The sequence below is a fragment of the Mytilus californianus genome, unplaced genomic scaffold (assembly GCF_021869535.1).
Source record: "Mytilus californianus isolate M0D057914Y unplaced genomic scaffold, xbMytCali1.0.p SCAF_4, whole genome shotgun sequence".
NCBI lineage: Eukaryota > Metazoa > Mollusca > Bivalvia > Mytilida > Mytilidae > Mytilus > Mytilus californianus.
The window spans coordinates 63315964-63329451 of record NW_026262690.1 but is presented as its reverse complement, the minus strand read 5'-3'; the positions used below and the strand labels follow the sequence as shown (position 1 = coordinate 63329451).

At 32.6% G+C, this 13488-nt stretch overlaps 1 protein-coding gene across 2 annotated transcripts in view; it reads left to right on the top strand.

Annotated features, from left to right (window-relative positions):
* LOC127698598 (E3 ubiquitin-protein ligase UBR2-like) overlaps nt 1-3640 on the top strand; it is an 81027-nt gene extending 77387 nt beyond the window's left edge. For both annotated transcript variants that reach the window (XM_052202126.1, XM_052202127.1), the window contains exon 47: nt 18-3640. In XM_052202126.1, coding sequence (XP_052058086.1) covers nt 18-159 — 142 coding nt within the window. In that variant the 3' untranslated portion in view covers nt 160-3640. The remainder of the gene's footprint in view (nt 1-17) is intronic.
* The last annotated feature ends 9848 nt before the right edge of the window (nt 3641-13488 follow it).

The following is a 13488-nucleotide window of genomic DNA, read 5'->3' as shown; positions in this document are numbered from 1 at the left end:
TTTTCTTTTTTTTACAGAAGGGGTAATCCTTTACATCTGTGTCCAGACAGCTATAAGAACCTTCAGAAATTGTGGTTTAATCATAGTTTACCAGAGACTATATCTCACAGCCTGGAGACAAATACAAACCTATTAACTTTTGATTGGCAACATCTTTGATGAAATATGTAATTAGTTGGAACGTTACTTCTAATAACACCTTATTTTATTTGTATAACATGTCCAACTGGGATTTCCTTGAAACGAAGCAAAACCGTAATGACATAATAGTTTAAACATCACATGCATATCATCTTTGTACATGTTAAATTGTATGCATGCTTCCTGGTGATCTTTGTGATATCTGGACTTTAATTAACATATGATTTTATTATTAGAATTAATAATTAAAAGTCTTTCAATATTGTAAATAGACAGGTAATACCTTATAAATAGACATACACTAGAAGATATAGAGATAGAAACTGTAGCCTTGAACTAACCCTATGGAGTTTTAGCTGATGTATATATAATTATCTTCATTGTATTTATTGCATATTTTGTTTTGGAAGTAATTTGTTTTTTTTGTACAAATAGGTGATAATAACCATAATTTGAAGCAGGTGTTTCCTAGGATAATGACAAATAATAAATATCTGGTTTTATTTACAATTAATTTTTTTTCAAGTACGATGTAGCTCAATTCACTGGTGAATATGTTTTTCATACACATTAGTAAAGAATCTCAGACTTGCACATGCTTGATGTGTCAACTGAAATCTAAAATTTCAAATAAATAAGAGTTTTCCCTCATTTTTGTGCCGCTAGGCAAAGGGGGCATTAAGGATAACCCTTGACCGTCCGTCCCAAACGTATTTTCACATATTATAAGCAAACTTGAGCGGGGGCATACATGTCCTTAGACACATTCTTCTTTTATTTAAATATTGCAAATACACAGATTGTGAAAAAAAGAAGAAACAAATACAGTTATACATACCATGGTACATTTAAATTGTCAATTAAAAGCACAATCTCAGTTTGTTGTTCACTGACTGACAATGGTAACTGTTTTGCTGACAGGATGAATCATAATTGTACACACTTGTTCTTGTTATTCTCAGGTATTTGCATTGCATTATGAAATCTGTATAAGATACCAAGTTTTTTAATCTGTTTGAATTTGAGGGATTGTTGGTGATATTTTTTAAATTTGTTATCATTTTGAATTCATATTTATTAATTTTGGAAATATCTGAATTGTTATTTGTTTACTTTTCTAAGGATTTCTTTGCATTTCCCTAGACTGGATTCACACTGCTAGATTTAAATTCTAGTCTTATTTTGTGAAGATTTTTTTCCTTTCCAAGTGTGAAATACTTTGAAAATACTTATATAGCCTATACTGATATTCATGCTTTGAAGAAATTGTAATACTAATAACATGATTATGATTTGAATCTTTTTATTTACATACCGGTAACTGACTTTTTTTTAACATATATTCTTTTATAATTTAATTTTGGATGTAACGCGTCTTCTGATTGGCTGACGTTGTTTTGTTTATCAGCTCATAGACATAATTTTGTCATGTGACCGTGACGTCATCAACGTTTTTTCATGGTTTACTCCAGTTTAAAATGGAATTCAGAATTAAATTATAAGAAATTACTGTAATATTTTTTCTGTCTATTCGAAATAACATAAAAAATGTGGTGCACACTTTAAAATAACCCGCTACGCGGGTTATTCAGTGTGCACCACATTTTTGATGTTATTTCTTCATAGACAGAAAAAATATTACAGTCATTCCTTAAGGAAATGAAATATATAATGTTCAGCCATTCAAGAAATGTATAGGATAACATTGTGGGATCATCTGCATCTGAAATATTGTTAGAGTAATTATACACATTTTAATGAATATTTAGCTCTCTAGTTTAGAAAATTTAGAAGGGACAAGGATTCCATTATTTTTTTAATTGATTTTTCAAATGTCATTTTAAAAATAGCTAAACAAAATGCAAAATACACTTACTATTAAATATAGTATTATTGTTATTATTTATATTGTTGAACTTGTTTCATCCCATTTGAATTAACACAGACAACAAGCACATTGCCAGTCTTCAAAATTACTCTTTCTGTCCATCTAGGTAATTCTAGTTGACTACTATGATGTGTTCAATTGAGTTAATCAACAACTTTAAACTTGTATAGGAACTGTAAGTAGTTCATACAAAATTTTGAGATTGTATTATTAAAAAACATAAATTTTAAATGAGCAATAAACTAAAACAAATTATTTGTGTATGTCAAAATTTTTAAAAAATATACCAGTCATATATAATTCTGTGTGAAATGCAACTCTAAATTCATCATAATTTAAAATATTTTGATTTGATACAAAAGTTTAATCCTGATAATTATTTTTTTATGATTTATCAAAAGATTGCTCATAATGTTAGTATGTGGAGTTTAATTTTCAGTTTAGTAAACTATGTTAGATGAATACAGTTTTTGTCTCGCTTGACGGAGTCAAAAAGCGAGACATAGGTATGCTGTTTCTGCCGCCGGCGGCGGCGTCAACAATGTATTAGTTTATGGTGAACCACTAGTGGTAGGTCAAAGATATTTGGTATGCAGTTATATTAGTATTGGAACATATCATTACCATGGAGATTATTTGGCCCCGCCCCGCCCCCTCAGTTATGGTCTATTGACTTTGAACTTTTGCTTAGTTTTCATGTATTAGTTTGTGATTAGGTCAGTTAATGGCGAACCACTAGTGGTAAGTGAATGATAATTGGTATGCAGTTGTATAAGCATTGGCATATCTCATTTCCATGGAGATTATTTGGCCCCGCCCTCTCAGTCATGGTCTATTGACTTTGAAACTTTTGCTTAGTTTTCATGTATTAGTTTGTGATTAGATCTGTTTATGGGGAACCACTAGTGGTAGGTCAATGATATTTGGTATGCAGTTGTATTAGCATTAGCACATCTCATTACCATGGAGATTATTTGACCTTGCCCCCTCAGTTATGGTTAATTGACCTTGAAATTTTGCTTAGTTTACATGTATTAGTTTGTGTTTAGGTTTGTTTAAAGGGAACTACTTATGATAAGTCCATGGTATTTGGTATGCAGTTGTATTAGCATTGGCACATCTCATTTCCATGGAGATTGTTTAGCCATGTAGCTTCAGTCATGGTTCATTGACTTTGAATATTTGCAAAACTTACATGTTAAAGTGTTGCTATTTTTAATTTCAACATTTGCATTATCGAAACTACAAAAAGACGAGACATATCTCTGTGATAACAGTTTATTATAAGAAACCAAACATCTGCTTTAAGTAACTTGTGCAATGCTGCATGTAACATATACAAGCAAACCAACTATGAATTTTAAGTAACCTATCACTGCTTTTTATAAGTACTACTGATACGATAAGCTAAAATTATAATTGTTTAGGAGATATTTAATTTTGTAATAAAATCCATTATATGTTTGAATAGGAATGTTTATGTTACTATAGCCAGTGCTGTCTTTTTTGTTTTGTTATCATTATTATTTATACTGTTGTTTGAAATGAATTCTGTACAAACTTGTGAGCATTAATCTGTCTTGTCATCAATAAAAGAATGTGTAATATCTACATATTGTTTTTGTCTTGCCTTCAAGTGCCAAAAAATCCCAGAATAATTGCAATTTGTTAATGTAGACCTTGCAGGTTCATTTGACCTTGACCTCAATTTTTTTGTTCATTGGTAAAAGTTTTCCCAATTAGGTCTGTATCTCAGATACTATAAGCAATGGCAACTATAATTGGTGTACATGTCTGTCTTGCAGGCTTTATTTGACCTTGACCTCATTTTCATGTTTCATTGATCAACTTATACATAGCTCATCTCATTTTGTATGAGTAATAGGTTAAATATATTTGGTCTATTCAATCAAGGGGCCTCAGTGGGCCAGTGGTCGAAGTAGTCATCTACTTTATTACTAGCCTGTCAACACTGAGGTTGTGAGTTGGAACATGGCACATAGCAGGTGTATTCTACTACAATCTTAATTGACTAGGATTGTCAGTTTTCCTGCCAAAGGTCAGTGGATCTCTCCTGGCATTCTGCCTTCCTCCGCCAATAAAAAAACTGGCCACCATGAAATAGCCAGTAGTGCAGAAAGTGGTGTTAAACACCAAATAATCTATCAATCTATACAATAATTTCTTATGTGTTTGTCTGACTGGAGTCTTTTGACATTCACCTCATTTCCATAGAGAAATGATCAATGTTAAGTGTGCATGCTTAAGGCAGTCTCCATTTACCTTTATTAACAGGATTCCCTAAATATACTTATTATTTGTTGGTGTTGTTTTTTAGCATAGCCTTTTGTACAGAACTGATTATAACACCAAAAATGCTTCAATATTTTAATAATTTTAAATAAAATGCTCCGCAGGGCGCAGCTTGATACGACCGCAGAGGTCGAACCCTGAACAGTTGGGGCAAGTATGGACACAACATTCAAGCTTGATACAGCTCTGAATTTGGATTGTGATTAAATATTTGACACAGCATAGGTTTCTGACACAGAATGAATGTGGTCTAAGAACTTAAAAATTTTAAATTGGACATTCACCTATTATGGTCCAATATCCAAATTCTAAATACATGGTTAGATTCAGCATATCAAAAAACCCCAAGAATTCAATTTTTGATGAAATCAAACAAAGTTTAATTTTGGACCCTTTTGATCTCAATGTGGACAAAGTTGATAACGGGGCCCAAAAATCTAAATACATGGTTAGATTCAGCATATCAAAGAACCCCATATATTCAATTTTTGTTGAAATCAAACAAAGTTTAATTTTGGACCCCGATTTGGACCAACTTGAAAACTGGGCCCATAATCAAAAATCTAAATACATGTTTAGATTCAGCATATCAAAAAACCCTAAAAATTCAATTTTTGTTAAAATCAAACTCAGTTTAATTTTGGACCCTTTGGACCTTTATGTAGACCAATTTGAAAACGGAACCAAAAATTAAGGATCTAAATACACGGTTAGATTCGGCATATCAAAGAACCCCAATAATTCAATTTTTGATGAAATCAAACAAAGTTTAATTTTGGACCCTTTGGAACTCAATGTGGACCAATTTGAAAACGGGGCCCAAAATCCAAAAACTTAATACACGGTTAGATTCAGCATATTAAAGAACCCCATATATTCAATTTTTGTTGAAATCAAACAAAGTTTAATTTTGGACCCCGATTTGGACCAACTTGAAAACTGGGCCCATAATCAAAAATCTAAATACATGGTTAGATTCAGCATATCAAAGAACCCCATATATTCAATTTTTGTTGAAATCAAACAAAGTTTAATTTTGGACCCCGATTTGGACCAACTTGAAAACTGGCCCCATAATCAAAAATCTAAATACATGGTTAGATTCAGCATATCAAAGAACTCCATATATTCAATTTTTGTTGAAATCAAACAAAGTTTAATTTTGGACCCCGATTTGGACCAACTTGAAAACTGGCCCCATAATCAAAAATCTAAATACATGGTTAGAATCAGCATATCAAAGAACTCCATATATTCAATTTTTGTTGAAATCAAACTAAGTTTAATTTTGGACCCTTTGGACCTTTATGTAGACCAATTTGAAAACGGAACCAAAAATTAAGAATCTAAATACACGGTTAGATTCGGCATATCAAAGAACCCCAATAATTCAATTTTTGATGAAACCAAACAAAGGTAAATTTTGGACCCTTTGGACCTCAATGTGGACCAATTAAAAAACGGGGCCCAAAATCCAAAAACTTAATACACGGTTAGATTCAGCATATTAAAGAACCCCAAGAATTCAAGAATAAAACCCCATTGAAATTGACCAAGAAATAAGCAATTTATACGAAGTATCTTCTTTTGCACAATACTGTGCAATTGAATATTTCTAGCTATTGCGCAATACTGTACAATTGACAATTTCTTGCTATTGCGCAATATTGTGCTATTGGATATTTCTTGCTATTGCGCAATAGAAGATTTCTTGCTATTGCGCAATACTGTGCAATTGAAGATTTCTTGCTATTGTGCAATACTGTGCAAATGAAAATTTCTTGCTATTGCACAATACTTATTATATAATAATTTACACATCCTGTTTGGTGTGTATCTCCTACCATTTCATTATTATTTGCTTTTAAATATAAATCAGAAATAACCAACTTAAAATGGAAAATTTTAAAAGAAAAAAAAAAGGAAAAAAAGAAAAAAAAAGAAAAAAAAAATCCCCCCCCAAATTTTTTGAACCCCCTTATGATTCATCACCCCAAACTCAATCCCAGCCTTCCCTTTGTGGTATGGTACCTTGCAGTACAATTTCAGAGAGATCCATACACTTAGACACAAGTTATTGTCTGGAAACTAGAAAAATGCTTATTTTTGGCCCCTTTTTGGCCCCCAATTCCTAAACGTTTCGGGCAATTACCCCCAAACTCAATTCCAGCTTTCCCTTTGTGATATGGAACCTTGTAGTACAATTTCAGAAATATCCAAACACTTACACACAAGTTATTGTCATGAAACTAGAAAAATGCTTGTTTTTTGCCCCTTTTTTGGCCCCTAATTCCTAAAATTTTGAGGCAATTACCCCCAAAATCAATTACAGCCTTCCCTTTGTGATATGGAACCTTGTGGTACAATTTCAGAGAGATCCATACACTTACACACAAGTTATTGTCAGGAAGTTACAAAAATGCTTATTTTTGGCCCCTTTTTGGCCCCTAATTCCTTAACTGTTGGTACCATAACCCCCAAAATCAATCCCAACCTTTCTTTCGTGGTATTGAACCTTATGGTAAAATTTCATGGAGATCCATTCACTTAAACTAAAGTTAGAGTGCGAAAACCAATGTGTCTTCGGACGACGCCAGACGACGACGACGACGCCAACGTCATACCAATATACGACCAAAAAATTTTTAATTTTTGTGGTCGTATAAAAACGATGATCAAACTGAGTGAAGTCTCAAACTAAGGTCAAATTCAAATGAAACCTGTCTTGTGTACCTTTTTGAATTCATATAGAAAGAAAATATTTTCAACCTATCATGTAGAATTTCCGAGATGCAGATCCAATCCAAAAAATTGATTGAATTGATCACTTTCAGATGGGAGAGGTCAAATCCATTTCACATGTAGGACAGACATATACATATATATTTATTTAAAACAAATCCACATTCCAAATATTGGTGACCTATCATCTTCAGCTGCTAAGGGTCAGACCATATACCCAAAATTACGCCTAATGACATATGTTGGGAGACTATATATTCCTTAAATCATGGAAGTAATATTGAAATTCCTTTTAAATATTACTTCCATGCTTAAATCAACTATTCCAAATATAGACCTGCTATGTGTAGGTTTTGAGGAATACATTAAATGTTGAAAACCTAACCTGACAATCTAAGTATGAAATTAACATAAATCCATACTGTGGATTCTTTTATTTTTGAAGGTAACAACTTTTTATACGACCGCAAAAATTAAACATTTTTTGGTCGTATATTGGTATGACGTTGGCGTCGTCCGGCGTCGTCCGGCGTCGTCCGAAGACACATTGGTTTTCGCACTCTAACTTTAGTTTAAGTGAATGGATCTCCATGAAATTTTACCATAAGGTTCAATACCACGAAAGGAAGGTTGGGATTGATTTTGGGGGTTATGGTACCAACAGTTAAGGAATTAGGGGCCAAAAAGGGGCCAAAAATAAGCATTTTTGTAACTTCCAGACAATAACTTGTGTGTAAGTGTATGGATCTCTCTGACATTGTACCACAAGGTTCCATATCACAAAGGGAAGGCTGTAATTGATTTTGGGGGTAATTGCCTCAAAATTTTAGGAATAAGGGGCCAAAAAAGGGGCAAAAAACAAGCATTTTTCTAGTTTCATGACAATAACTTGTGTGTAAGTGTTTGGATATTTCTGAAATTGTACTACAAGGTTCCATATCACAAAGGGAAAGCTGGAATTGAGTTTGGGGGTAATTGCCCGAAACGTTTAGGAATTGGGGGCCAAAAAGGGGCCAAAAATAAGCATTTTTCTAGTTTCCAGACAATAACTTGTGTTCAAGTGTATGGATCTCTCTGAAATTGTACTGCAAGGTACCATACCACAAAGGGAAGGCTGGGATTGAGTTTGGGGGTGATGAATCATAAGGGGGTTCAAAAAATTTGGGGGGTGGATTTTTTTCTTTTCTTCCTTTTTTTTTTCTTTTAAAATTTTCCCTTTTAAGTTGGTTATTTCTGATTTATATTTAAAAGCAAATAATAATGATATGGTAGGAGATACACACCAAACAGGATGTGTAAATTATTATATAATAAGTATTGTGCAATAGCAAGAAATTTTCAATTGCACAGTATTGCACAATAGCAAGAAATCTTCAATTGCACAGTATTGCGCAATAGCAAGAAATCTTCAATTGCACAGTATTGCGCAATAGCAAGAAATATCCAATAGCACAATATTGCGCAATAGCAAGAAATTGTCAATTGTACAGTATTGCGCAATAGCAAGAAATATTCAATTGCACAGTATTGTGCAAAAGAAGATACTTCGTATAAATTGCTTATTTCTTGATCAATTTCAATGGGGTTTTATTCTTGAATTCTTGGGGTTCTTTAATATGCTGAATCTAACTGTGTATTAAGTTTTTGGATTTTGGGACCCGTTTTTTAATTGGTCCACATTGAGGTCCAAAGGGTCCAAAATTTAACTTTGTTTGATTTCATCAAAAATTGAATTATTGGGGTTCTTTGATATGCCGAATCTAACCGTGTATTTAGATTCTTAATTTTTGGTTCCGTTTTCAAATTGGTCTACATTAAGGTCCAAAGGGTCCAAAATTAAACTTAGTTTGATTTTAACAAAAATTGAATTTTTAGGGTTCTTTGATATGCTGAATCTAAACATGTATTTAGATTTTTGATTATGGGCCCAGTTTTCAAGTTGGTCCAAATCGGGGTCCAAAATTAAACTTTGTTTGATTTCAACAAAAATTGAATATATGGGGTTCTTTGATATGCTGAATCTAACCATGTATTTAGATTTTTGATTTTTGGGCCCCTTTATCAACTTTGTCCACATTGAGGTCAAAAGGGTCCAAAATTAAACTTTGTTTGATTTCATCAAAAATTGAATTCTTGGGGTTCTTTGATATGCTGAATCTAACCATGTATTTAGATTTTGGATATTGGACCATAATAGGTGAATGTCCAATTTAAAATTTTTAAGTTCTTAGACCACATTCATTCTGTGTCAGAAACCTATGCTGTGTCAAATATTTAATCACAATCCAAATTCAGAGCTGTATCAAGCTTGAATGTTGTGTCCATACTTGCCCCAACTGTTCAGGGTTCGACCTCTGCGGTCGTATCAAGCTGCGCCCTGCGGAGCATTTTATTGTGAAATGAGGTCAATATCAAATGATATGTCAGCTGGACATATACTTCACATCATCTACTAACATACCAAGTATGTGGACCCATCTTGTTTTGTTTCTGAAAAACAGATCTTATACTAAAACTTAACCTAACTTAGCATCAAAACAAGGCCAAGACCTTATGACCTATTTCAGAAGAATATATATCCTTAACAACCTATCCACATACTAATGTTGGCCTATATTGTAATATAGCTCAGGATCAGAATTGACAAAATTTAACCCGACCACTAAATCATGAGGTCAAGGTTGTGTGGCAAATACTCAATCCCAGCAAACCAACATGCCAAATATTGTTGAACTGTCATTTAACATTACTGTGATAAACAGACTACTGCAGTGTGAAAATTAAGTCAGGATATAGTGAAAAAGACTTGGTTTGTTTTTGAAAACTTTACTGAAAAGGGAGATAAGATAAAAGGTATTTGATCATAGAAAATGATGCTATCATCTGAGAAATAAGTTGAAAGGTATTTGATCATAGAAAATGATGCTATCATCTGAGAAATAAGATAAAAGGTATTTGACCATAGAAAATGATGATATCATCTGAGAAATAAGATAAAAGGTATTTGACCATAGAAAATGATGCTATCATCTGAGAATAGTAAGTCTTACATACTTTAAAGGAAATAACAATCATGAAATAGGGTACATATAAAGCCAACAGAAAAATAAATTGAGTATGGCACCTAATGAATAAATATGCCTGGCAACATTGTAAAGTTATGAGGTCAAGGCCAAGCTAGAGTGGGAGTTGTCTGTATCACAAATCCTGTCTTCTCCGTCTTTGTGTTTAATGACAATATTCTGTTTGGTTGTTTATTACCACTAGAAGATTAGTAGGAATCTGTATCTTATAGGTCACTGACACAAAACTTAATTAAATGTTACAGTCCCTCAGTCAATGTTCAGAAATTGCTGATCATAAATCTGATCTATATTTTAAGCATCTGCACTGCTAAAAGTTTAATAATGATACTTTTGTAAATTGTTCACACCACAAAATGTGTTACAACATTAAAGGTTGAAATCAATAGCTTAAACACCAAGGTTCAAAAACTTTGTTATATGTTGGAGACCTTAGGTTCATTATTCTGAATAAGCTTAACTTGAGGTTCACGATCTTGCTGTTAAATGTGAGTTCTATAGTTCATCTTTGAAGATTTTATTGAAGAAATATTATGTCATGGCAAAATAGCAATATAATATAGCAAAACAATCATTATTCATTTGGTAAACTCATTCCATAACCCTTTTCTCCAAGGATCCCAGTCAAATCATGAGATGTCTAGAGTAAGTCCTACAGGTGTCAATATTAGATGCACAAGGATGGTTTTGGATTGATCCATATAATTTATGGTTCTATACTCATAAATTGTCATTACAGTTTTCCATTTAATAGACCTTGTATAATGAATTGCTAATAATTTTTAATGTAAACAGTTTATACCTATCTATCATACGGTACTTTTTGAGATAAAAGGAAAAATCTGGAAAATTAGTCAATAACTATTATTTAAGGGCAGTAACTCATAAAAGGAGTCATCCAATGGTTTCAGTCATATAGGCATTTTTGTAGATCTTGTATTACTGATCATTTTTGCTTTCAATAGTTACTACTTATCTATTATAATTTTTGAGGTAAAAGGAAAAATCTGGAAAATTAGTCATTATCCATTATTTAAGGGCAGTAACTCCTATAAGGAGTCATCCAATGGTTTCAGTCATATTGGCATTTTGGAAGATCTTGTATTTCTGATCATTTTTGCTGTCAATAGTTACTACCTATCTTTTACAATTTTTCGAGATAAAAGGCAAAATCTGGAAAATTATTCAATAACTATTATTTAAGGCCGGAGTCATCAAATGCTTTCAGTCATGGCATTTTTGTAGATCTGGTATTACTAATATTTGTTGCCGTCAATAGTTACTACCTATCAATTATAATATTCTAGATAATAGGCAAATACTGGAAATTAGTCAAAAACCATTATTTAATGGGAATTACTTCTATATGGAGTCATCCAATGGTTTCAGTCATATTGGCATTTTTGTAGATCTGGTATTGCTGATTATATTTGCTGCTTCAAATTTTTACCTATATATTTTAGTTTTTGAGATGTAAGGTTAAAACTTTGAAAATTAATCAAAAATTGTCTTTAAAGGAATAACTCCTTAAGTCATCTGATAATTTGATAGAGATAGAAAGTAGTGGATCTTTATCATTATTCAGAGCATTTTTGCCCCTTTTTTTGTCTATGTGTCCATCCACTTGTCTGTCTGTTATCCCTTTTATCTGCCTCATATCAGATTAAAGTTTTGGTTTGAGGTAGGTTAAATAGGGCCAGATGAGCTAAAAATATATTGTAATTTTTTCATATCAATAAATATATTCCAATTGACACTAAGGTGATGTAGTAATGAATTTTACTGGAATCATGAAAATGACCTTTAATAATATTATTAAGATTTATTTGTTCTAGGTGTTAATCTATTTACACTCAAAATCTGGAGATGTAATCAAATGTTGAAAAATGTCAGCAAAATGTGTTAATTATTTTCAACAATGCAAAGCCAAAGAAAAACATTCTCCGCTACTAAAATGCCATGAAAGTTTACAAGTATAAATAAATAAAATGCTCCGCTGCACGCAGCTTGATACTACCGCAGAGGTCGAACCCTGAACAGTTGGGGCAAGTATGGACACAACATTCAAGCTTGCTACAGCACTGAATTTGAATTGTGATTAAATATTTGACACAGCATAGGTTTCTGACACAGAATGAATGTGGTCTAAGAACTTAAATTTTTTTAATTTACCTATTTAAACCATATCATTATTATTTGCTTTTATATATAAATCAGAAATAACCAATTTAAAATGGAAAATTAAATAAAATGCTCCGCTGGGCGCAGCTTGATACGACCGCAGAGGTCGAACCCTGAACAGTTGGGGCAAGTATGGACACAACATTCAAGCTTGATACAGCTCTGAATTTGGATTGTGATTAAATATTTAACACAGCATAGGTTTCTGACACAGAATGAATGTGGTCTAAGAACTTAAAATTTTTTAATTTACCTATTATGGTCCAATATCCAAAATCTAAATACATACACGGTTAGATTCAGCATATTTAAGAACCCCAAGAATTCAATTTTTGTTAAAATCAAACTAAGTTTAATTTTGGACCCTTTGGACCTTAATGTAGACCAATTTGAAAATGGGACCAAAAATTAATAATCTAAATACATGGTTAGATTCAGCATATCAAAGAACCCCAATATTTCAATTTTTGATGAAATCAAACCATATCATTATTATTTGCTTTTATATATAAATCAAAAATAACCAACTTAAAATGGAAAATTTTAAAGAAAAATAAAAGGAAAAAAAGGAAAAAAAAATCCCCCCCCCCCGAAATTTTTTGAACCCCCTTATGATTCATCACCCCCAAACTCAATCCCAGCCTTCCCTTTGTGGTATGGTACCTTGCAGTACAATTTCAGAGAGATCCATACACTTGAACACAAGAATGGTCTGGAAACTAGAAAAATGCTTGTTTTTAGGCCTCTTTTTGGCCCCTAATTCCTAAATGTTTAGGGCAATTACCCCCAAACTCAAACCCAGCTTTCCCTTTGTGATATGGAACCTTGTAGTACAATTTCATAAAGATCCATACATTTACACACAAGTTATTGTCCTGAAACTTGAAAAATGCTTGTTTTTTGCCCCTTTTTGGCCCCTAATTCCTAAAGTTTTGAGGCAATTACCCCCAAAATCAACCCCAGCCTTCCCTTAATGGTATGGTACCTTGCAGTACAATTTCAGAGAGATCCATACACTTGAACACAAGTTATTGTCTGGAAACTAGAAAAATGCTAATTTTTGGCCCCTTTTTGGCCCCTTATTCCTAAACATTTTGGGCAATTACCCCCAAACTCAATTCCAGCTTTCCCTTTGTGATA